The sequence below is a fragment of the Tyto alba genome, unplaced genomic scaffold, assembly GCF_018691265.1.
Source record: "Tyto alba isolate M040663 unplaced genomic scaffold, T.alba_DEE_v4.0 Super-Scaffold_26, whole genome shotgun sequence".
Lineage (NCBI taxonomy): Eukaryota > Metazoa > Chordata > Aves > Strigiformes > Tytonidae > Tyto > Tyto alba.
Window position 1 is genome coordinate 1,172,492 of NW_024881300.1, and position 27,074 is coordinate 1,199,565.

Consider the following 27,074-nt stretch of genomic DNA (forward strand, 5'->3'; position numbering starts at 1 on the left):
ATGGTTTCACAACATTTTAGGCCAAACTAAGACCTTGCTGCTACCATAGAGAATCATCCCTCCTTCCCTCTCTGCCTGGCTGTATGTTTCTGCTGGGATACCTCAAACAGGTGGAACAAATGAAACATTATCTCTCAACAGCATGAAGGGCTTGAACCAATGCAGAACATCACATGCAGGGGAGAATCATCTCCAGTGTGCACATCTCATCCATATTAAAAACAGGAACACCTGTCTTCTCCATTTTATGAAAGGTAGGTGAAAACTGTAGCAAGCCAGCAACGTATCTTCAGCTGGGCTCAGAAAAACTTCCTGGATTAAAAGCTAAATAATAAAAAAAAAGAGAGAATGTTTCACATGTTATATTCAAGATGCAAAGGTAAGAAGAGCATTGCTCCATGAGTACTGAAGGAACCAGCCTGCCACAATCCCAACACAGCAGAAAAGCAGGCAGGTGCCTGAAAGCTGGCCTGGCCTGGCAAAGGAGGTGACAAGTGCCAGAGCCAGAGGCTTGCACGAGGGAAGACGAGGGACTGTGCAGCTGTAGGTGGCGGGGAGGAAGGGTCAGGTTTCTCTTCTTTGATGACAGTGAATTAGATCAGTTCAGCTGTAACATGTAATTTCATCCTCAGATACCAAAATACTGAGCACACATGAAAAAAAGTTGTATCTGGGGAAAGAAGTGAAGAGACATTTCAATAAAAGCCACTAGTTTAAAGCAGAATGTTTATTAGTGCTCTAAATGCCTTTTAATAGTTTTAAAAATAATCATTAGAAAATCAACAAGATATGTCAGGGTCACATAAGTTAGTACTTCAATAAAAATCCCACAATAATTCCAGGCCTGCTGATTGAATTCCAAAGCACAGCCCACAGAAACCTTGAGTCAAACAGGGACAGGGCACTCTCCTTTTAAAAGCAGTCTCTATTCGCAGTGCAGAGAAAAGTAGTTTAGGGAAACACGCAGTTTGCTCCAACCACACTTCCAACCTTCAGAGAAAGCTCAGTACTACCCACATCAGCACCGAGCTGGGTTGAAGCCAAAATAAATTTGGCATAAAGCAGAAATGCCCTGACTTTGAACTGGATATGGCCAAAGCGTTTCTTCTTTGGGGGGGAAGGAGTCTGAGACAGAACCCAGCAGCAAGATTGTTCTTTGAAGTAGGGCTGACAGGGTGCCGAGGATCCCCACTTAAATTGGGAACAAGAGAGGGACCAACTTTGGCTCCCATACCAGGCTTTGGGCTCCCAAACCACTACCTGTAGCGGGTCACATACTGTCCTGCCAGCACGGTGAGCAAAAAATGATCTGTTAAAGCAGAAGTGATTTAGAAAGGGTCTAAGGAGACAAACCTGGCAGGGTTTCAGTTCACAAAAAGTTAAAATTATATTTTGATACGAAGCCAAGTCAAGACTCCAAAGTCTGTCACTTCTTTGTGAGCTCTCGCTTACTCCGGGCTGTGAAGGACCTGATAACAGTTAAGCCTGATACATGTTTCTCACTTCAATTACTTGAGCAATATACTACAAAAAATAAAACGGATTCATTCTCCAAAAGTCAGGAAGATAATTAGTGAGCTGTAATACTGAGCCATGCAGTTCATTTTACACTGATGATGGGAGATCAACCTAACCATGCTTGCAGAATCACTCTTGGCAGCATAATCTGCATGTGAACAAACAAACAACAGGTTCATAGGATCAAATTTGTACAATTCATTGCTAAATAAGCACTATCTGAAGTCTCAAGTTCACTTTATATTTTATGTCACTTGGAGAAAAGAATTACACATTCATCACGTACACTCTAGAAATAACAGTAGTGTACAGGCACTTTGATTCAAACTGGCCACAAAACAGTGCCCATGTAGCTCTTGACCTTCAATGCCATTAAAAATTATCTAATTTTTAGTCTCTAAAGGAAAAAAAAAAAAAAAAAAAGAAAATAAATTACGTTGGCTGTTCAATTTCAGGACAACACACCTATGACATTCAGTACATATCATCTCAGGTTAGTATTCAGCCATGCTATATATATATGTATGTCCATGTCATAATCCCAGAAGAATCCTAGGTTAAACTTAATCCAACTAATCCAACTAGCAGTCTACAGGCCAAGTCTACACGAAAATCCCACCTATTTTTCCACTGCACAATCCAGAGAGTCATTTATTCAACAGAACATGTTCCCTTTAATAGCCAAACAACAACTCTTCCAAGCAGTCAAGCACTTAAACCCTGGGAAGAGATGATGGGACTAGACCCATGCTTAGTCTTGTACATGCACACAATCCACTTGGGTTGGGAGGATTACGGGCAGAGGGAGTGCAGAGAGAGAAGCAGAATGAAAACTGAGACTTCTGTACCTGTTGACACCAGATCATCATGATCTAGACATTCCCTACATTTTTGCAACCAACTATCACTTGAGAAAACTGGCAGTGTCCTCCCTTCCTCCTTCCCTGGTCTAGTTCTGAGTAGATGAAGGCCTGTGACCTTAATTCTCTCTCCAATGTGTATATGCATTAGTTGTCATAACAATTATTAACAAATACAGTTTGCAGCAAGATGAAAATTCTTTAAAACATGGGTGTCACTGAAACCATTCCCATTCTCCCAAAGCCAGAGTTATCATAGAAGTGGAGAATAACTAAGGAGAGAAGGGACCTCCAGAAGTGACCTAGACCAACCACTGCTCAAAGGAAGTCTGACTAGATCAGGTTGGTCAAGGCCATGTCCAGCAGAGTCCTAAATATCTCCAAAAGTTAGAGGTTCCACAAGCTCTCTAGACAGGTCTGAAATTGCCAGAGAAAAACAGATGCAAGGAAGGTTATGCCGCCCTTAGATCAACCAGTCTTAGGACTTGTCTCCAACAGTGGCCAAAAGAAGACTCCTAAGGTCGATCAAACATGATCAAAGTGGTACCTGGAAAAGGAAGTCTGCCTGCAACTGTTAACCATGGCTGTGATTTATGAACGGCCCACACGCTGCTGACATTTTCACTAAAACAATAATGCTTATTGTTTCACTGGTGAAATTTTTATTGAACTAATTAACTAACGCAATTAGCCTGAAATTCCAAGTTTCTTCTTTATCAATGCAAAAGGTCCCAAATGGTCCCTCATGCATTCTGAAATCAACATGCTTCTCTTCAGTAAGAAGACAAGGCAGATACTCCACCGCAAAATTCAGCAGCCGCTTTACAATTAAAAGAATGGGCACCACAAAGTCGGCTGTTCTCTGAAGTCATCCAAGGACCCTGGCTATCTTAGTCTCCTTTTCATCTTCTTGCTGAGTCTCTATCTGCAGTCTTAGCAGAATTTCAGAAACAAAGCAATGGAAATATGCATTTCAGAAATGTGTATTTCAGAGCTACAGAATCACATATTTTGCTAACAGAACAGTCAAGGATTTTGTTCCAATGCTGCATCATTTTCAGTTGACGGTTATAAGGAGAAAAACGAGCATGTTCAGTCTCTGAATATGCAAGCTACTAGTGAAGATGAAAGCAAAATCCTCACTGAGAAGTGAATTTACAAGGGCCTTACTGCAAACCCTGTGGAAGCTCTTCCTTTTGTTAGGACGTTCACAAAACATTCTGCTTTGGAGATACGAAGATGCATAGTAAGGGTTGAACACATATTTCAGCTTTAAAACAACTCCACCAGAAGTAACCCGCACCCAAGACCAAAAAAAGCCCCCACCACTGGGAGCCAGCCGTCATCCATTCTGACACCTGAAGATCATTCACTTTCCATCAAACACAGACAACTTCTGGTTCCAAACCCAGCTGAAAGAATTCCTGCTACAGAAGTCACTATGTTGATCCAAATCTAGAAATTACAATTTTATCTAAAAAATTGGGTATTGTTAAAGAAAGGTTACCTATTATTTATTTTTAAAAAGAAGCTACTTAACCAACGTAGAAGCTAACCTAATACCAAACATTTCAAATAAAGGAAGCAACAGTATTAACTGGAAATACCACTCTGTCACATTTTTTTACTTTTTTGGTAAAAAGAGGGAAAGAAGAGACACTATATGACAGGCCAATTTTCCTGTCATTTTCAGATTCTTTGATGCAAATTCATCAAGTGAGATATACAGATTAAATGTCAAATTATTTTGCTACTTATTTTTCAGAGGCAATGAAGAACTTGCATGTCTGAAAGCTCATCATCTTACCCATTACTCATTAGTTTAATATTAATTTCTGTTATCTGCTAAGATCATCATGGCTACATTAACAATACTAGTGACTCAGTTTAGGATAATACTCAATAGTTTGAAGCTTCCAGGAGTAAGACACATCATCATGACATTTTATTAATGGAAACACACATTCACTAATTCATATATAAATTAAAATCTTTAACACAGACTGCAAGCCAAAACAAACTTTAACAGTGACTTACCAGGAAGCCTGTTCATGTTGACCCCTTGAGCAGAAAGTCCTATTCCCATGTACCTTCAAAAAAAAACAAAACAAAACAAAAAAAAACAAATAAAATATAAGTCAAGCATAGAATGTCCAAGCCACAAGATTTCCTACAGCAGAAACACAGCAGCAGTTAAAAAAAAAAACCACCACAACAATTCACAAACTATTTAAGTTAAGAATGTTGAGATCACTAAAGATTTTCCGTTACTTTTTTAGTCTTTTCTTAAATCCAAGATAAAACATCAGTCTGCTTTAGTGACTGACAGCCTTTCGATACACAACTACAGCCACTCTTTAACTCTTAATTAGTAGGAAAAGGACTGGAAAATTCTCAGGAATTAAATTAATGGGTGGTTTGTTAGTTTGCTTTTTTCTCATATATCAGAAAAAAAACCCTACTTATATAGGTTATTAACATGAGAGTGAAAAAATATATAAGTGCAGATACAGTATATGAGAACAAATGTCTCTCTAGCGTAACGTATTGTCTCCAGGAATAGCTGGTAGTGGATGCACAGGACAGGGCAAACAGCTGTACTTTCCAAGAACATTCTTTCACTGCCCAACGTATGTTTTACACAGTTTCCTAAGCAAAAGGTGGTCTTTCTGTATTTTAGACCCCAGCAGATTTCCCTCCATTGATCTGATTGTTTTCAGGACCTTTGTAAGCTCCCTGAAAAGGTAACGTCCTGCAGCTCCACCATTCAATTACTGTCCAAGCTAGTTTTGCTTTGTACTTGCATTTTTAACATTGGAAAAGAGAGAAACAGCATTTCTCCGCTAACTTTCTCAAGAACTGTGAAGTCCTCATTCATACCCCGCTCCCCAACGGTCTCTTAAAAGGTTGACTACTCGCAGTTTATTCAGTTGTTCCTCTTATGGAAGCTCATCTATACTCCTCTTGCTACACTTCCAGTTCTGTATGTTCTTTGAGAAGCAGGGGGAAACCAGAACCACAAGCATCATTCACAACACAAACGCACAGTGATTATTACAGACAACAGTATAACGATGTTCTCTGTTTTGGTTTCTATTCCTCCCCCTCTTGGTCTGTATTATTCCATTTATTTTTTGACTGCAGATGAGAGCTGAGCTGATTTTTCCATGGAACCAGGACACAAAGAACTTGGCCCCACACTGTAAGAATCAGCTCAGAGACCACTTTTTGTGTCAAATTTGGATTGTTCATTCTCACCCCGTGAGAATTATTTTACATCTATGCAGTTGAGGCTGGATCTTTCATTTTATCATCCATAGTTAGCCTTTGATTTTGCAACTCTAGTTAGCCTCATAGCATCAGAAAAAAATATCATCTTACTATTAATTTCACTTCCAGGTCATTTATTACAGTTGTTAACACGAGAGGTGTAGTACACATCCCCACAGAAATCCACTGGTGAACATCCTCAGCTGCAGGGAGGAGAGGGTCCATGACACACACAGCTGAGCCATTAATTTCTCTGCCCCCTTCCTACCTGTCAGCTAATTGTCCAACCAATCATTCAACCACACAAGCTCCTTCACTTTATCCCACATTTCCTTTACCTTCCTCAAGAATTTCTGAGACTGGACCTTGCCAAATGGCTTTTGCAAATCCAGGCAGACTGATCTTTACCTGCTTCTGCATTCAAGAGGACTGTAAGACATAGCCACCTTTTGCAGGGCTCTTCTTCCTCACTGCAATATTTATGCACGTATCCATTTTGTTTGTTCTATTTCTGTTGATGTGCATGGTCTGTAATTCTCTTAATATCCCCTGAAACCACAGGAACAGCTGCCCTGCTCAGTTTGTTTTTAACAAGCTTCCATATTTTTAGGTTACATCACTTGGAAATTAACAGTTACTGTTGGGCTCTTGTTCATGTAAAGGTAAAATCCAAAGAAGCTACAGCCAGTGTCCAGCTATTCTTTCACAGTATCAGTTTTCTTCCTGTGGCTTCTTCAACCACCTGCTCCACAAAACATTGACCATGTCTAAAAATACGATTGCAGAATTTGGTCCCAAAGTCACATTTCTTCAAGCTACATGGGTTAAGTCTCCCACAGCAAATGTTCCCTGCCCTTGACTTCTCCATCTCAATCACTGTCACCACCCCAATCAAATAGCACAGAAATTGTAATAATTGATTTTTTTTCTTGTTTACACAGCAATTTTAATCCTTAGAGATCTGTAAGTTTATCAGCTCTTAGTCTATGATCTCTTTAATAAATAGCACCACATCTTCACAAACATGGCCAACTTTGTCTTTCTTGTACACTTCACATGTTGGTAGCTTAACCTTCCAGATTTTAAACACCTGAAACCCAGTTTTACAGTGCTCTAAATTAAGTCAGTCCCATCTTTAAAAAACACACTCTGTTTCAGAAGTGCCCCAGGTTTCAGGGGATCCAGACCCCTCCTCCTCAGACCAATTCTTCAGCAACATAGCGGAGCAGTTCCTTCTCATCTCTCTTCCTGGCAAAGGGCAGTACTGTGCAAGGCTGGGGAGAAGCATTTGGGAGACTGCCACAGCAGAGGTCCTGGTTTTCAACCTGCTATATAATAGTTAAAGAGAACCTCTTCTGCTCTTCCCTACGCCTTCAGCACCACAAGGACCACAACGATCACTTCACGCTCAGCAACAGGTACAATACTGAGATGTCTTGGGAGAGCTGTGTACTTCGTGTCTACCAGCCATGATGCCATTCTCCCTGGAATCACAAACCCAGTTAGCTATTTACCTGATCACTGAAGTGCTAACCATTATATGGTCTGCCTTTTCCTTTTAGCTGGCCCCTGGCCTCTTAGGGTTATCTTCAGAGGATAATGATACATGATCATGATATGGAGAACCTATTGCTGTGCTCATAACTTCCCTTCAGGCAGCTCTGTTTTTCTGCTGCAAGACTAGCGTTCTTCAAGTTCAAAGTTTCTTGGGGTGCATGCTGACAAACAGGGCTATGACAATGTAATGGCTAGCTACAACCGAGGGAAGGACAGTCCAAGTCCTTCGGTTCTCACCACATATAAATTATGTAACTACACAGGCACCAGGAAAGTGTTAGCGTTTGATAAAAGATATAGTAAGAAGATCACTGAACTTAGAAAAATGCCCAGAAGAGGCTTTGCCAGCAGCCAGTTCAAGAGCAAAAGATTTGAACCTCCTGACAGCATTTAAGGGAAACATGTTTACCTCAGCAGCTCTCCAGTCAGAGGACAGCTTTCAGGACATTTGGATGGATTTCTTATTTCTCATTTAGAAGGATAAAGAGAGATTTGTGAAGGCATCCAAAATACCTATGAGGTACATTATCACATAGCAAATCTGATATTCTGCAGAAAAGCTAAAAGCCTGCGGCCTGTCTACAAAAAAAAAAAAGAGCTCAAGCCACTCTGCTTGTTGAGACAGGACAGTGGACACTCCAGAGCAATACAACTTGGACACAGCGCATGCAGAAATGCAGACAAATGCCCTGAGTGCACCTTGCACTGCTCCAAGTCCCAGGACACAGGTGGAATGACTACCTCCTGAAGATAACAGCCCTAAATTTTTAGATCTATCTGGCCCCACCCTGGAGATAGTACTCCTCATCTTGTTTGGTCATGATGGAAGAAGCTTGAGGGCCCCCCCTTCCCTACCACAGGCTCACCAGCTCCTCAGAACAAACAGGGATGGCTTTGCCTGTACTCAGGGAATTGTCAGCTCACATCTGCCTGGGCATGCACTCCCTCCAAGGAGAGATTAGAGGCTACCAAGATGAAGCCCGAAGAAAGCCACCCCAAAGGCTGGCTGCCACATGCTGCAGAGTAGCCAGGCGAGATAAAACAAAAGAGGTCAGTGGGCAGGATTCATACAAAATTTAGCCCTGCATATTCTGCAGTATGTACTGAAGTAGAAAGCTCAATGGTATAGACCAGCATTGCTTCAAAAGACACATGAACTGGTCAGACAAGGCAAGACTTTTGGGCATTCATCCCAAAATCTAAACTTGCAAAGAACTATACAGATGACAGAACCCATTCTCTAGACTATCTGCTTCTCAGTAACTCAGTATGAACAGCAAAAAATACCTGTTTCGTCTGAGGAAGGATACCATAACTGCTAGTACCTTTGTTGCACAGAGTCTAGAGGGGAAGATTTTGTTCCATCTTTGCCTTAGAACTCCTCTGAAATGCACCCCAGCAGAAAAGCAAAGGACAGCACCGTGGCAATTACTGGGTAAGACAACAGCAGCTAGCCACTATTCTTATCTAACCTATCAGTTGAAGTGTCCAGCTTTTTATGAACAGAGATCGATTCCTGGTCTCCACTTCCCTATTAGGGCAGAAAATATGGCCTGCAAAACACCCCTAACCCAACAACCCCCCAGCATCAACAACTACCATGGAAAGGACAAGGAAGTATTTTGGAGCACCATAAGCAAATTACCACTGCTGGAACACAGAGAGGTTTTGATAAGATCCTTCACCAGAAGATCTTAAAGAAATTACCTTAGTATATAAAACAAAAGCTGCCTCACAGACTAGTAACCGTTTTAAATGGTAAAAGACCACGGGCAAGAGAAATGCTTGCAGGAACCCAGGCATAAGGTAGACATCGTATTACAAGCTCAGGGCAAATACCTGTGACTTGGAGATTTGGGAAAGCCAAGAAAAAGAAAGGGAGGAAAGAAAGAGTTGGTGGTGGGAGACAACCACGGTTAAACAATACAATAGAGAAGAACTATGCCCACCAATCACATCCCGTGAGTGCAGCCAGCAGGCCAAGGGGAAGGGATTTGCTCCTCTATTCAGCACCTGTGAGTATCATGTTTGGTTTTCACATCTCCAAGAGCAACAGAATAGAGAGAGTGAAGCAAAAGACAGATAGAGGGCTCAAACCACATGATATACAAGGAGACACGGAGGGAAATGTGTTTGTTCAGTCTTAACAAAAGCGAAAGTGGGGATCCCATTGCTGTCTACAGCTACCTGACAGGAGAGTACTGGAGAGGTGGACCCAGAGTTTACACACACACTCACACACACTCTAAAATCACAGTCAAGTTGTAACAAAGAAGATTCCAATCAGACATTACTAACAAAATTTTAACCATGAAGGTGTTCAAACAGTGGAAGAAGGCCCCCAAAATACTACTGCATCTCCGTTCTTAGAGAGAGTGAAAAACTTGGCTGCACATTGTCTTGAGAAATCTCATCTAACTTTGAAGTTGGCCCTGCTTTGAGTGGGGAGCTGAACTGGATGACCTACAAAGACCCTTTCCAATCTAAATTATTCAACAATATCTTGACTTCAGGACAAGTTTTGCTGACAGGCAGCAAACTCGTGGCTAGCAGTGCATAGAGCACAGTATCAACCAAGTTGTGAAAAGACAGAACTTCCTGAGGCAGGCACGTACACCACAAGCTAAGTCCTGATCTGATCATACCAGCTGAACACAGCCTTCTTCCTAGTCGTCAAGGATCACCCAGGAAAAACCGGTTCCCGATCTACAGAACAACTCTGAACTCACAAACAAAACCTGCCATGATGACTGCTGCCTGGCATGGCACCATGAGCCCTTAAGCTCTTTAGTTGAAGGGCTCCTGAACCTAGCATCCACTTGAACAAAAAACAAGGAAGGTTCTGCTCTGATGTAGAGATCTCAAGGATAGAAGAGACTAAGAGAAGGCACTATGTGATCTCATTCCTTTGGATCCCTTAAAAAAAAAAAAAAAGCAGACACACACACACACATCCCTTCTCCTCTGTAATCTAAACTTTTTAAATGTCACACTCCACAGTTAATGGCTCAGCTATTTCATTCGTTCCTGCTTTATAAATAAATAACACTGTTGTATTAACCCTTCAACAGGAGCCAGATAATAATTTAAAAACAAAGATTGAGAATGGTATGTGTTTTATTGACAAATGACATTGTTACTGTATTAACTCTTTGACTTGAGCCAGATAATAGTTTAATAGTTTAAAAGCAAAGACTGTCATTTGTGAGCCTCTAAACATTCCTGCCTTTTCAGAGCTGTTCATAAAAAGTTATCCTGAATCATCTTCTGGTTTTATAGACTCTCTAGCTCGCTTCCCATCCCTGGTGTTTTGAGATGGAAAAATACTCCTTTAACATTTCAGACCTTGAACCAGATGTCCTTCGAGTCATTTGGTTTTTTTAAACTTAAAAGTTTGTTCTTTCCATTTTTCTCATCTAATAAAATTTCCACTTTTGGAGGGTGTATCCCTATCCTCTCTCATCCTGGTACCTAATTACATTGACTGTCAGGTCATTTTGATTCTCTCCATTAGTTCACACAATTTTACTCTGATCCTCCAGTGTGATGTCTCCTTAAACAGTCTCCATACCATCTGAAAGCATTTTTCCTTTCTGATTGCATCGTTTTGTTAACTCTTCTTAAACAACCTTCTTCAATTTATGTAGGTCTGTTTTCTGGCTTTTTTTGTTGTTGGGTGGCAGGGGTTTTCTTATGAACACTGAAGTGGCAGGGTTTGGGAGCCTTTTTATAGAGCTTCTCAGAGGACACTAAACACGAGTACTTATAGTCAGCAATGCAGAGAAACTCATAAACACACATTTTTTGGTACATATTTTCTGCACTGCTCAGAGCATGAGTCAGAAGTTACATCCCTTCTCATGAGTTCCCTGAGTAGCCTCTCCAAAGCAGTCAGTGATAAAAGGAAGACCAGAGAAAATGTGGGCCCTTGGCAGAAGGAGAAAGGAGACTTGATCACCCAGGATAGGGAGAAGGCTGAGGTACTCAATGACTTTTTTGTCTCAGTCTTCACAAGGAAGGGCTCCAGCCACACCATCCAAGACACAGAAGGCAACGGTGGGGACTGGGAGCATGAAGAACTGCCCACTGTAGAAGATCAGGTTCAAGACCATCTAAGGAATGTAAAGGTGCACAGGTCCATGGGACGTGATGAGATGCATCCACAGGTAGTGAGGGAACTGGCAGATGAAGTGACTAAGCCAGTATCCAACATACTGGAGAAGTCACAGCAGTCTGGCAAAGTTCCCACAAACTGGAAAAGAGGTAACATAACCCCCATTTTTAAAAAGGGAAATAAAAAGGACCCAGGGAACTACAGGCCAGTCACTCTCACCTCTCTGCCTGGTAACATCATGGAGCGGATCCTCCTGGAAACTATGCTAATGCACGTGGAAAATAAGGAGATCACTGGTGACAGCTAACGTGGCTTCACTATGGGCAAATTGTGCATGACAGATTTGGTGGCCTTCTACAGTGCTGGTGGATAAGGGAAGAGCAATTCACATCATCTATCTGGACTTGTGCAAAGCTTCTGACACTGTCCCACACAACCTCCTTGCCTCTAAATTGGAGAAACATGGATTTGACAGATGGGCCACTCGATGGATAAGGAATTGGCTGGATGGTCACACTCAGAGTTGCGGTCAACGGCTCAATGTGCAAGTGGAGAGCGGTGATGAGTGGTGCTCCTCAGGGGTCAGTATTGGGACTGGCGCTGTTTACCATCTTTGCTGGTGACATGAACAGTGGGACTGAGCGCACCTGCAATAAGTTCACTGACAACACCGAGCTGTGTGGTACAGTCGACAATGCCGGAGGGAAGGGATGCCATCCAGAGACAGGCCGGGAGCAGCGGGCCTGTGCAAAGCTCATGTTCAACAAGGCCAAGTGCCAGGTCCTGCACATGGGTTGCAGCAATGCCAAGCACAAACACATGCTGGGCAAAGAGTGGATTGAGGCAGCCCTGTGGAGAAGGACTTGAGGGTATTAATGGATGGAAAACTGACTATGAGCCAGCAATGTGCGCTCGCAGCCCAAAAAGCCAACTGGGTCCTGGGTTGCATCAAGAGAAGTGCCATCAGCAGGTCAAGGGAGGTGATCTGCTCCACTCTCATGAGATCCCACCTGGAGTACTGCGTCCAGCCCTGGGGTCCCCAACATAAAAAGGACATGGACCTGCCCAAGAGGGTCCAGAGGGGGACCGTGAAGATGATCAGGGGCTAGGGCACCTCCCGTATGAGGCCAGGCTGAGAGAGTTGGGGTTATTCAGCCTGGAGAAGAAAAGGCTCTAGGGAGACCTTAGAGAAGCCTTCGAATACTTAAAGAGGGTACAGGAAAGGTGGGGAGGGACTCTTGATCAGTGGGAATAGGGATACAATAAGGACTAACAGTTTTAAACTGACAGAGGGGAGATTTAGATTAGATGTAAGGAAGAAGAGACCCTGGCCCAGGGTGCCCAGAGCAGCTGTGGCTGCCCCCTCCCTGGAAGGGTTCAAGGCCAGGTTGGACGGGGCTGGGAGCACCCTGGGCTGGGGGAAGGGGGCCCTGCCCAGGGCAGGGGGTTTGGAAACAGATGATCTTTAAGGTCCTGCCCAAAGTATTCTGTGATTCATGGCATCTAAAAATTTACTCTCACAGTCATGTGACATACACATCTATAAAGAATAAAATGAATTTTAAGGATATGTTTGCAGCCTTCCAGGCACAATATGGAAGATTTCTCCCTGTATCTGCAGGGAGTGCTGTGGCTCTTCCTCACCACCTTCTTAGTGCGTAGGCAGACAAGACAGCATGCTTGTTAGCATTTCAATTTTCTTATTCCTACTGAGTTTGGAACCCTCTGCTGCTACAGTTTTCCTTACTACATGGTGGGGTTTCCTGTTTTGATTTTTTTTTTTTAACTACGCATGCAAGTAGTCAGGATCACAGTCCACAGCTAGAACTACATTCCAGGTCTTCCAAGAGCAGCGAGAAGCATCACCTCTGTAGATTGTTCAAACCTCAGGGGAGCTGTAATTTAAGGTCCCACATTGTTTGGACAATAAAGGCACATCTAAGCCTGGTGCAACGTCAGAGTGCTTGGTCCTGACACTGGCAGGCCCGAAAAGAAAAATCTATCAAGGAGCAGACCAATCAATTACTCTGGCAGAATGATCCCCACCACCTTCCCCTGCTCACGTTAGCAAGCCCACAACCTCCTGGATTTGCCAGCAGCCGCCAAATTTCGTTCAATGTACAGGACATGCCTCTCGGCGTAGGGAATGTTGCTTATGTTCTGATCTATTTGGCTGAGCCAAAGGTGAAACACCATAAAACTCTGGCCACTTTGCCTCCACTCTGCAGCTTCATCATGTGGTGGTGTCAGCTTCCTTCATTTCAGGGTCACACAGCACAGACTCACTGGCACAGGGCCACAGGCCAACGCCATCTCTCCCTACTGCCCAAGGGTGCTTCTCTGTTCCTCTGCCTCTCCTTCTTCTGACGTTGATATAATATCACCTGGAATAAGCACACCTGGAATTTAACAAAGAGAGCAGACACCACTTCTGCGCACATCCTTGATGCATCCTTGTTTCATGAGAATCATGGCTTGCACCAGTTTGATGTCTTCCCTTCTCTCACCATCTCTTGTTGGATCATTGCACTGCATTGCCACCATAAGGGCGGCAATACTGAGCAAACAGTTGGAAATTACAAGAAAAAACATAGTTGTTGAACTCTGATAAAACAAGTCATCTGCCACTTCAGCTTATCCTGATTAACTTTATTATTTTCTATGTAGATTCATACTCCTCCTTTTGCGTACTGAAGCAAATCCCACACATATAACAAAGGGCAAAAACGCATACAATAGTATCTTTCCATTTTCAGACAACACAGTTTTAACTTAGGGCTACAAGCTTGTATTTTTATAAAAAGCAAGTACTACAAATCCAGACATTCTAAATTTAAAATGACTCTTTAATCTAGATACACAACACCTTGGAAATGTGTCACTGAAGAGGGGAAAAAAACAAAAACAAAAAACACCCCATGATCACAAGCCTTTCCAGTTCACAAAATTTTGCTCTTCAACTTATGCTCCTATTTAAAGCTTAAGACAAACTTTAAAAATAAGATCATAATAACTATAGAACTATACACAGAATTTGCAGACAACCTAAAATAAAGACTCTCTCACCATGTTGGGTTTCAAATCCACAGCCTACAGCTCATATCCAGAACTTCAAATTGCCACACACTTGATTGGTGGTTAGTATTTTAGAAGATGCTAGCTACTTTGCTTTTCCCATCTACTATCTATTAACTTATCAGAAGTAATAGATGAAGTAAACTTTGAGACCTACAAAGCCTCAGAATAAAAAAAAAATAATTAAAAAAAACCCCACTGTATTTTCTTGAAAACTGAAAGGAAAAAAAAAAAAATCATCAACTCTACCACCACCAGCAGCATCAGCTGCTTCCTGAACTTCTTGGTGCAGAACAGCTTCTCACTTGCTCGTTTCCAAATGCTTCAAACCAGTTTTGTGTATACAACAAATTCAAAACTAATTAAACAGTATTTATGGGCATTATCAAGCACAACCTACTGCTTGTTCTTTTAAATGAATAAATGATATCATTCAGTTTCATTCAGTGTAAATTATCTGTAGAGTCTGCCTGTCTACCATCCCTGGTTTGGGAGGTTGCAGGTGTGGATGGACTCCATATGGGCTATCCATTAACTGGAGTTTCTTTCTGAGGGATTCAAAGAGCCTCTTAGACTACAATGCACAGAAGCATTAGCACCCGCTTTCAAACATGAAAAAAAAGTATTTTTTTCAGGGTTTTGGGTAATGATACATTTAAATCCATTATCCATCATACATAAGATATATACCCTAACTAAAGCCTGGAAAAAGTGATCTCCTAAACCATCTTCTCAGCAGTGAACATGGAATACTTGGAACTGCCTCCTACACCCAATCAAAAGCTTCAAAAATGCTGCATCAGTAGATCAATTCCAAATAGAGCAGACAGACAAAAATAAACGCAGACACATGCTAGTGATTCAATCAGAACAGTCTTGTTTCCACTTACCAGCAGCCTCGGCAGTTACCATAGCACCAAATTTTTCCAGACTTCTGCTGCACCTCAGCCCTGCCCAGTCAATACTGGTTGCTTTTTAAAATTTTAATAGACTGAATCAGCCACAACATCAGCTCTGCTTCTTTCACCCATGCACTGGCTCTCCTTGGCCACAGCAAATGAATGAAGGACCTTGGTAGCAAGCCCCCATGCCAAAAGACAGTGGCTCCACACACACCTCCGAACAGCACACAACCAGCAGGATTGCCAGTATTTTTCCCTCTAGATCTTAGAGCACTGTGATAAGATTAAGTTCAAAAGACAAAGCTTTTTGGTTCCCTCCCTCAGTTCCCAGGTATTTCAGCAGTAAACATCTGTATGTATGCTAGTCCAGCACAGTGACATTTAAATAAGACAGCATTCACTTCTGGCTCCTAAGAGAATTTGTGTGATGGATTTTGCAGTGCAGATATTTTCAAAGTTGCAATTTAAATCTGTATATTTCAAAATATATAAATTTTTATTTACTTCTGCCAATAAAACTTTCCCTGGAAAAGAGATGGAAAGAGCCAAAATGGTGATTGTACTTCTAAATTAAAATTTCACTCTTAAAGATACAAAAGATCTCAGTGCATTGACTCAGCCAGGAAGCATTATATATTGTCACTGGGCAGAAATAATCCAAAAAGCTACACGAAAAGTTATTTCACAGGAGTGACAATATTTGACTAACCTAAATTCAAACAAAGGGACCTCTTAAAGAGGCTGTTCTAAATGTTACACCATCATACAAGTAGAGGAATACACTGATGGCTGCATTTAGTTTGTCCCCAGAAGGGGAATCCACCCATATCACAAGTAATTCTTCAAGTAAAAAGATGTTTCTTCAGAGCAAACATAATACGCAGAGAGCCTGCCAAAAAGTACATGTAAGAAACGTTTTTTGGCTAGTCTAAAGCCACTCTGAGAGAGCAACCCACAAAAATCCTCATGAACTCAGCGGAAAAACTTAAGAACAGACCTGCCCTTTGACAGCAAGTAGCTGATGCTGAAAACCCAGCATTTGCATCTATTCGGCTTTTCAAGCACAGGAATGAAGGACCCATTGGGTAGAACAGAGGACAACATAGCAACACAACTGATACTTTATATTCTTCAATTCCAAGGATCCCAGGAGCAGAGCATCTCCTTTTGAATGCCTGGAAAGCACCCAGCACCTGGGAGGCATTGCTATATGCAAAATAAAGGTGGGGCAGAAAAAAGGAGAAAGCAATTAATCTCCATGGTTGTAACTGGACCAGGACAGTACACTTTGAACAAAGGAGGTGGCATTTCTTTACCCAAAAAGCTACAAGACTTTCTCCAAGAAACTTAAAAAGAGTACTCATCTCAAATGTTAGTTCTGACAATTAGCAGAGCAGATTTATTAAGGCTCTGCCATGAAAAGAAAGATGTTATGGCTCCCCTTTATTTATTTCTTAACCTGTTGAAAGATACCAAGTCATGATGGTGAAACAATCCATGCTGCTCTTCTTCCAACTGCCTGTGAAGTTTACCTAGAAGGCAAACAAAATTCATCCCATCTGAAAGCTCGGGAAACGAAGATGTAAAAAAGTACATCATTTAGCATTGGTTGGCTATCTAATGGTCACAAGCATAGAACTCTTCTTTGCTCTGCCAGTAATACCCTGACGCAGGAGTCTCTCCTTAGAGCACGCTTTACTACATATGCTGAGGTACACCGAGGTCCAAACTTAAAGAGTTAACAACAAGAGACATTAAATTATTTGCTTTGTAGGCCATGACTTCCATTAAAGCTGTCAATCTGGGCTTTTATTACATGGCTCAGCCAAGACCAAGCAACCCAGCCGAACCACAAGTTAAACGTTCCTCTCTTCCAGAGGTGAGTTTGTGATTCAATGGCTTACTGCATCCTGCATTTTTTTTCTAATAACCACACCTATATGGTAGGAATCCTGTCCTCCCAGCTATCACGCACCCCACTCTTTCAACATACACAGTTAAGTCTAAGATACCCAAGCTAAATTATTAAGTTAGAGATGAATAATACACCCCATCATGCTGGTGGCATTTCAGACTTTCATAGTCTCTTGTGCAAAGCTCTGAACGATCATTCTTCTTGTCTGAGGTGGGCCCTGACTTCATGCCAGGTTTAAAGAGTGGTGAGAAATGATAACCCATATCAATTTACCACCTGAAACCACATTGCTGCAGTTATGGTGGGGGAAGAGGCATGTTATTTTAAGGCAGTGAAAAAACAAGTTACATCTGTTTAAAAAAATTACCTTTGGTACATAAAATACTGGATTCCAACTGTGTCCGACTCCTCAGTCTAACAATAAATATTTTGGAACTACTTCACCATGGAATATAATGAATCTCTAAAGTGGAAGTGGTTCTGGTTTTATTCGTGGATGCTGTGCTGTTCTGTAACAGTGCTTCAGAAATAGCACTGACAGGCTCCAGAAAGAATCCCAATTCCCCAAGCTGAGGTCAGTAAAGACAAATAATGCAAGGCTGAAAAGAAGCAGATAAAGGCAAGAAAATAAAATTCTTAAGAACTCATTAAAAACACCTACAAGTATTACGAGGCATGGAGGAGTCCACAGCACATCAGCCCTTAGAAAGGCAGAGCTCTAAAAGCCAAAGAGCGTGGAAGAGAAAGTGAGTGAGCAGAACAAAATTAAGAGGCAGCAATCTGGTAACATAACACATCTTCTCAGTCTGTTTAAGAGTAAATACAAAACTACAGAGGAGGAGTAAAAAAAATACTTCTGCTAGATCAAAGTATCAGATTCACAGCTCCCTTCCAAATTTAGGATCATATTCAACTGCTCAGCTGTAAGATGGGTCAAATCTGTGCCTTTTCTGCATTACCTTGAATAAGGGAAAAGACTGATGATGTAGCTTAGCAATATATGTAGGGAAGACATAAAATACAGATCAGAGATGAAGACTTGACTTTGGCACCATTTAAGAAAGAAAAGGCATAACACAAGCCTCGCCAGGCTAAAATCACTGCTAAGATCTGACCAGAATAACCAACTTCATCTGCTGCCCCAAACCCCATCACATCCAACAGGACACCAAACACTGCAATATACAGTGGCCAGAACCAACTGTATCTGAAGCTAAGGTGTCCCATCAACTTAGTCTTCCAACTTTAGATTTTTCACCCTTGACAGCTGACTTAGAAAACAAGTCAGCTGGTATTCAACAAAGTTCACATAAACTACATCAGTGGCAAATGGTGCATTCAGTCTGGGAACAGCAGAAAACATTACTGATATTAATTCTCTGACTATTTATTCTAGTTACACCCAATAAGTAGAATTTTTGTTCAGTTTGTCCTGCTGATTCATAAACCTCACTTCCAAATGCACTGTTGAGAGTTGCTGAAAGTTTTTATCCAATAGAGTAAGGAAGTTAACAGGTTTCCACAACTGAATGGACTTAAGATTGTTTGACTGCCAGTCTAAGCAACAGGCCATTTTTCCTAGCATGAATGAAGCCTAGAAAACAGTAGACAGTCACTAGAGGTATCGCAAATATCTGACAGAAAGGCACCCAAAAGATGGCAAGTCATATAAAGACAACAAGTTTCACACTCTTTGAAGACTGATCTTGTATTTCAGTCCATCATAACATAGTCAGCTTCAAACAGCATCTTGAGTTCCTGTTTTCTCCACTAAAAAACAGAGGGAACAAAATAAATGCAGTACCCACATCAGAAGAAAACACTCTGCTGCCAGGTAGCTGGTTCTCTTAAGAGGTATTCTGCCATCCTTACAGGCTAATTTGCTCTGTTTTAGGCTTCAATGAGGAAATGGATGGTAACAATTCTTATGAAGGGAGGATTTAGCTGCTAACGGAAGTTTTCATGAAATTACAGAAAGAAGTAACTGCAATATTTACATAAAATCTATTTTTTAAAATTATGCAGAAAACTTATTCTAGAAAAAGTAACACAGGAAGTTTTGCTAGATGTATTTATGAAATAAGAATGTTTTCTCTTTAAAACCGTGACAGATAGCCAGAGTTAGGGTGAGCGCTGGGAAAGCAACACACACTGAATTCACAGATCTTTACATGCTGACATCTCCACAACAAGGAACAAAGGCTCGATGTGGAGAACATCAATACAAAGAACTTGTTTACAAGAAGGAAGATTTTATCTCTAGGATTGAAACTGTAATGTGGAAACAGAGATCCAGTCTTATATCACAGGTACAACGTAAGCCCCATTCCTAGAAAAGCAGTTTGGAAAATAAATCTGGCAGTGTAACGCAGTCAACACAATTCAGCTTTACAGGGCCAGTGGCAGAGCTGAAGAAAAAGTCAAACTTCACAGTAGATGAGCTACTAAATAATTTATCATCATGCCAGAGCTTCACAAGTGAAGGAAAAGTTTTCCCTCTGTAAAAAAGTTATGCAACTTGTACAATTTAATTATTAAACAGAGAATTGCTTAAATCTCAAGTCCAGAACATTTAAACAACCAGTTCCCACTATTCTGTGATTTGAGTTATTAACTGTAAATATAGTCTGACAAACTGAAGTATAATAATGTTTTATACATATTCTAAAGATGTTCAGTTGATTTTTGCTAGAGTTTATTTTTGCTATATCCCTACCTTTTTCCATAATAGATATTCAGAAATAGCAGGAGGAAGGTGAGGAGAAAAAAATAAAAAAAATAACACACCACCTCAAAAACCTTTTCCTGAAATTTTTCTTCTTTACTGTGCAAAATCTCACTACTCTAACTTGGAGGGAAAAAAAAAAAAAAAAAAAAAAAAAAAACCACCAAAAAACAAAACCAGAAAGAACTAAGTTCTCAGCCCGACACTTAGACCTCAGACACAGACCTAAATGCTCACATCGCCATCACTACTTCTACTTTGTTTCCTAATTTCACAAATTATTTTAATGAGAAATTGATATTCTACCACCATTGCAATGGATAGGCCCACGATATTGCTGTAAAGCATTGAGTTTTACTTTCCACTTCATTGATTAAAAAAAAAAGACAATTAAAAAGCAGTTACCAACTGCAAATCAGATACTCCAATATCACAACTTGTTTTAGAGTGAAAAAGCTGCTCTCGGTATTACTCCCTTTTGCAAGAGTTTATCAGAATGACAAAAACTAACAACTCATATGAGATGTCATCAATTGATGTGAAACCTCCACAGAAAATGTGTCTCTACACTTCAGAGCACCAAAGCTCAATCAGTCAGTAGCTGAGCGAGCAAGACTTGCTTGGGCAAGACTGACTGCAAACGCGAGCAAGGTGAGAACTGTTTACTGAATCTACTTGGGGGGATTTATTTATGTGTTGGTTTGTTCAAATTAATGTCTGTGGAACAGCATAATTTCAAGTAAGCAGACATACCTGCAAACAGAAGAACAACTCCCTCTCTGTGCTGGTTTTGGATTCTGAGAAACCAGGATGGAAAAAATAAAAAGGGGGAAGAAATCAATTATTTACAGGCTTATCAGATACAAATAAAGGATCACACAGCACGTGCAGACGCTAGAAATCCTCACTTCCCACAGAATATCCCTTTGCCTTCCCTACAGCAACATCCAGACACGCGTGACATTATAAGGTGTCCACAGCATAACCGGCTGATGGCTGCACACAGACAACTGAGCCATTAAAGCCACCGACGTCAGAGCGCTTCATGGACAGGCCTTCTCTCAGCATCTGGAAACCATCAGAGCACACGAGTGAAAGGCTTTCCAAAGAGCGATCACACTCACCATATGCTGAAGAGTAATGGAAAGTTGGCAAGGAGAAATGTAAGCAAGGAAGAGAGGGGCAGATTACTTGTTACTAATGTAAAGACTGCTAAACAACCAATACATCTGACCTTTATTTTTCAGTCAGAGAGAAACTAAGCTATTTTTAAGTCTGGGATATAGTGCGCTTGTGTATGAAAGCTAAAGGAAAATTTTAAATAAACTACGGTATGGACTAAGCTAGATTAGCTCTTCAGGCGCTCTCCTCAAAGCACATTTGCCTCCCTCTCAGACAAATGCCCACAACCTAAGCTACCGCTGACCAACATCTCTGGACAACAGGCTGCCCATCTCCAAAGCCACCGTGAAACTGTGCTGGGAGAAGGATACCAACACATTCTGTCGCCCATGTCTTCCCACCCTCCCTCTTCTGCCCTTCTGGGTCTCACCTTCACCACTCAGTGCACAGAAAGCACTGTATCAAGGACTGATCCAGCAAAAAGACAGTTAATATGATCCAACTCATTACACAGTGGCACAAAGGAAAGGGTTTAAAAAACCCAAACCCATGGCAAGAAGAAAAGGTAGACTGGCTCTTTCAACAGCCTTCCTGAGATGGCTCAAAGTCCTCATGAAACTGCCTGGCTCCCCCGACACAGAGGGCTGTGCCACTTGGCACCTCCTCTGCCCACAGACCACACTTGCTCTGTTTGCACAGAGTGTGCAGAGCCACTGTGGGCAGGCAGAGGAGAGGTCAGACCTGCTGCAGAATGCCAGCACTCCAAAGTATCTGCAAGTAAGCCGCTATCCAAAACCAAACAATTACAAGGAAAGACAGCTGTCGAGAGCAAACTGCCATTGCAAAGGCAATCCACAGGCTGCTGGACTGTCTTCTCCAAGAGCAGCTCAGAAACGGAGAAGAGGTTGCAGGACAGGTGACTTTTGTTAGAATCAGGAATACATGCACAATCAGGGCCAGCCTCTGGTACATCCTCCCCAGCCACACTCCATCACAACCCACCGCGTGGCTGGGCGAGGTAAAACAGGTCAAGAAACTGAAATGGCAGTCAGAAACAAGCACTAGCACCCATGAGACAATTCACCTTGCACCAGCATAAAGAGGACAACAAAGATGAACTGTCCTCCTGAGTCACAACAGCCTGTAAGTTGTGGGTTGACTGCCTTACCCTGATGAGTCTTACACTGTTCCTGTTTACCAAGCAGAGATCATCTAATGGGGAAACAGAAGCTGTGAGATGTGCTGACAAATCAACAGCGAATAGAAACACGTATTTGAGAGAGAGAGAGAGAGAGAGGGGATAAGAGTATGGTGTTTCAAATATAGTTAAGGTTGAACTGTTATAAACACCACCATGATAAAAGCATGAGTTATTTCTGGCAGCTCAGAAACATAAGACTCGCATACATTTCTGCCAGTCTGCTCATCTGAGGAATGCTGGAAGCAAGCCATACACAGAACCATGGAGAGGTTTGGACTGGAAAGGACCCTGGGACCTTCCCTTCTTCATCCTTCTGCCCAAAGCACAAGTAACTCTGAAAGTTGTATCAGGCAGTCTGAGGCCTTGCCCAGGCAAATTTGAAGATGGAGATGACACAGCCCCTCCGGGCATCCTGTTCTGGTGCTTAACCATTTTTACACCGAAAATACTTTCTTATTTCCAGCTGACACTTCCCTTGCCACAACTTGCGACCCACTGCCTCTTGTCCTTCTGTTCCAGGTGACGACACTCAGGAGACACACACACACAATGGCTCAGGAATTAAGTACCCAGCAAGTCTTAAGACAAAACTGTTCAACAGTACTTTGAATGGAACTGAATTAGGGTTGTTGCAATCCTACCCTTCCCCCTCCCAAGTCAGCCCACCCCTTTTATTGACTCGCCTTCAACCCACATCAGGGTGAAGCCTGAAAAGTAGTCCTCAACTTAAAAAAAAAAAAAAAAAAAAAGCTATTTCTGACAGTGACATCAATAGATTAAATCATCATATTATTTTGATGTGGCCAGCTTTCAACCAGTTATCTGCTTGAACCAGCTCACCATAGGACTGGGTAGCAGATTAGTCAGCATGAGGGAAGTCACAGAAACATACGGCAAATGAAAAGGCAGAATCCCAGAGTCTTGACTTATATCATCCTAAAGTGTCATGGAACCACTCCCTGTGTGTTCAGCACAGACAAGGAGGTAAGAAGAAGGCTGAAACTAGAGACTTTAAGCTAAATTCTCCTCTACTCTCTGAGGATAAGAACCATCTCCCCAAACAAAGATTTGCATAAACAACAGATCAATCTACTGATGGACCTGATTTGTCATATGTTACCCTAACCTCCTTTTCAAAACAGTTTTTCAGTGGTAGCCTGGCAGCCTTCCCTCTCCCAGAAGAAAACAACAAAACAAACACACAGACACAACAAAAACAACCACTCATGCACCACCAAAAAAAACCCAAAACACACAAAAGCCAACTCAAGTAAATAAACACAGCCTCTTATCAATAAAGACTAAAACCACCAGGATAATAAATGACCGCAATCCAGCTAAAAGTAAGTCTCAGTCATCTTTCTTTACCTCAGAGGACTGCGGTTATATCTCAGCGCATGAGCAGTGGAAGATCCAAAGCTAAGAAAAGCTGATATATCTTAAAAGTTGAAGTGCCCCAAATGGACTTTTTGCATACTGTACTTGTTTTGAAATATCTGGTAAACTAAGCTAGATTTTACCAATGCTGAGGCAGAAAAGACTAGTGATGCTGAAGGGAGAGTTTCCATAAGGCATCTCATTCGCTTCTGTAACAAAAAAGCACCTTTACGGGTCAGGTGCATTAAAGGGCAGGGGAGAAAGTCAATGCAAAAGGGGAAGCTTTTCTGCCAGCTACTGGTACAGTGCCATGGCAGTCTAAAGCAACTTGTGTCTCTGCTGCTGCAGACCCTCCCTCTTCCCTTGCACTGGCACTGGGGTTTGCAAAACTGAGCAGAGAAGTTACCCACCTGAAAAATGAAGGGAGGTGAGGGTGTGTGTTTCTACTGCTAGGATACAATGTGGTGGGAGGAAGCAAAGGAGAGAAGCACAACATACTGGATTTAAATCCTTAGGCCCGTGAAAATAACAGAAGGGAGAAGTTAAAAAAGGTGGTAGCGATACCTCAGTTGTCTCTAGCTCAGGTTTCTCCACCACAGTGACAACCACCAACCCAGAACAGGCACTGTCTGATGCCAATTCAAGAACTCTCTTATCACACCATATCATATACAGGCAACACTTCTTGTCAGGCTGCAAAAAAGCATCATGTGAGCTCCAGGACTCTCACATCTCCAGTAAAAAACACTGGGAGTTTCTATCCCATTTCTTACCTGCAATCTTAGTTTCCGTCCTTCATTAGCAACTGTCAGCATCTAACCAGGGTGTAGAACACCCGACTAACAATTATTAGCACAGAAAGATTATAGTTTTGAGCTACTAAGAAAAATCACAACTCTTCAAAGCATACTTCCTGAAATTTGTTCCACCAAAGTATTTTTTGAGTAAGATTTGCTTCAAAACCCAATTGCTCATATTTTAAACCTAAATGTGAAAAGCTATCACAAACTCCAGCAGGACAGACACAGTGAATAACGTCACACGGTCCTTACCTCACTACTCCACACAGCATAAACAACAAGCTACAGAGCAGAGACCTTACACCTTAAGTACCTCTTCTGGAAAGGAGCTCAGAAATATTCCTCTTCTTCTCCACTTGCTAAAGGCCTTCCCACAGAGTTCCTATGGGCAATGTTTTGCCACTTATGCCACTTGAAAACTTCCTTTCATTCCCTCCAATCCCTTCTTTAGATTTCTGGACTTTTACTCTTTTAAACTGAAGCCATCACGATGTAAAACACAGGAGAGCTTCCTAAGAAGAGATGTCTCTGCCTCAGTTCACTGTTACAACATACCAACCCTCCAATGGGCAGACTTCAAATTATTAAAGATGAGACATACAAGAGTGCCTTCTTAAGTGACAGACGGGCAGCAGCTACAATATAAACTCACAATTACAAATCCCCAGCACCACAGTGTGAAAGATAAAAAGCGAAGCTTTCTTTACCAGAAAAAAAAAAAAAAAAAACAAAACACCAAAACAAAACAAAAAAAAAACCCCAAGGCACAGAAATGGCTGAGACATCAAACAAGCTCTCAAAGGCTCACCACTGTCCCAACTTCAGATCACAGCTATTAACATCTCATGTTTGTATTGCTAGGAGGTTAATACACATAGTTCTGTATCTTTGAAAGTATTTCTGGAAAGTAATTGTGATTCCAGAACAATAAAGACAACAATGGACTATTAATATAGAAAACTCTGATCTTGGGAAACAAGCAGCAAATTCCATTATCTCCCTGTAAGATTGATCTAGAATGTGGTAAGGATTAAGTGCTGCTCAGTGACCTTTCATAATATGATTTCTTTGGAAAATTGTCTTGAAGTTCACTGCAAATTATTTCAATTTTAACAGTTACATAAACTAATCAAATGCAGGATTTCAAAACAGACAAGCAGTTAATCACCAAGGCACTGAAATGAAAGAATGAAGATGGTATTTTCCCTGCTTTTGTAAAGCATTCAGCCCAGCATCCACCTCTGCACAGATAACCTAATAATTATTACAGGCCAAAATGCAGCACAATTCAAGATTCTTTGCAAATCCCTTTACAAATAGGACACTTCTCAATTCAACAACGACAGCAAAAAACTACAACACTATGAAGTCATGACTTTAATTTGGTTTTTAGTAGGAATGTTTGTTGCCCTTCTCCAAGACCCTTAAACTGGCCACAGTTCAAATATTATTCTTGAAGGACTGGATTCATTAATTACACTCAGTAACTTCTGTGTGGTTTTCCCTTCTGGATAGTTGAATCTGCGATATTCATCCTTTAGCAATGAAAAACGCCAAACACATACACACACAGCAGGCTGATATCATTATAATGATTAAAAATTAAATCTACACTAGCAGTAGAAACCCAAGCCTTGTTAGAAATGCCCCTTTATTGCTTTCCCACATTCCCCAACAACCTGAATATTGCTTTAAAGGAACTCCACATACACCCTGGTTCAGTTTCATCTTGGATCAAAATACTGCCCCATACAGCAACCGCAAGACTGGATGAGATCCAGAACCCCCTGCCAGTTCAGTTCACTGAGGTGCCATCTAGTAAGGGATGGCTGCTTCTAATGCTACCAACAGGATTTGCTGCTTTTGCAGTTCTTCCACTTGCTACTGTTCAAAGTAGTATAGACCGATAGGGCAAAACCAGCCTCAGCAACAGCCTACAGTATTAAATATTACCACAAAAGCCATGATCAGGTCAGGGAAACACGTTCTCATATTTAGCATTCTGATTCCAGCACAGTCTCCCAAGCTTCCACAGTTGTTATCTGTCATGATACTCTGTGGTGTAATCTATCCTGAGGTAATGACTTGAGTCCCAATTCAGGTCCTAGACTAGAGATGACAGAATTATATTCACAATCATCTCACTGTCCTCTCTTCAAACATCTTTTCCTCAATCATGCATATGGGGTTTCTAAAAAACGACCTCATAAGTTCTCCTTCCAGTGCTCAAGTACTGCTATGACTGCTCTTTTCCACACAAACATGTCTCTAACAGTCCAAAATTAAGTTCAAGGTTCCTCCCTTCTATTTCACCCCACTTTTGAGGCATAATTCCAGAAATCTGAGTGACCAGACCTAGCTAGCAAGAGGAAAACATATTTCAATTCAGATTGCACCAGAGACCCAAAGTTTCCTAGATTTTTTAAACTGCCCATATCAAACAGCACAGAAAACTGCTGTATAAGTCTCTCTGCTTCCAGTGCATTCTACCACATTTACATCTGTTAACCAAGAGAATATAACCTCCCCATGATGTACCTGCCTGTTACACCCAGAAGCCACGGGACCTCTAACCCTTCCGGAAAGGAGGTCAGAGTACAGCAGAACTGCTCAATACACATCAACCACTGAACTGGAA

General features: G+C 41.6%; 1 protein-coding gene across 2 annotated transcripts in view; it reads right to left on the reverse strand.

Moving 5' to 3' along the window:
* The window catches only part of RANBP10 (RAN binding protein 10), an 88,736-nt gene that overhangs the window by 60,476 nt on the left and 1,186 nt on the right, over window positions 1–27,074 (reverse strand). For both annotated transcript variants that reach the window (XM_032985338.2, XM_032985337.2), the window contains exon 3: window positions 4,416–4,468. In XM_032985338.2, coding sequence (XP_032841229.1) covers window positions 4,416–4,468 — 53 coding nt within the window. The remainder of the gene's footprint in view (window positions 1–4,415; window positions 4,469–27,074) is intronic.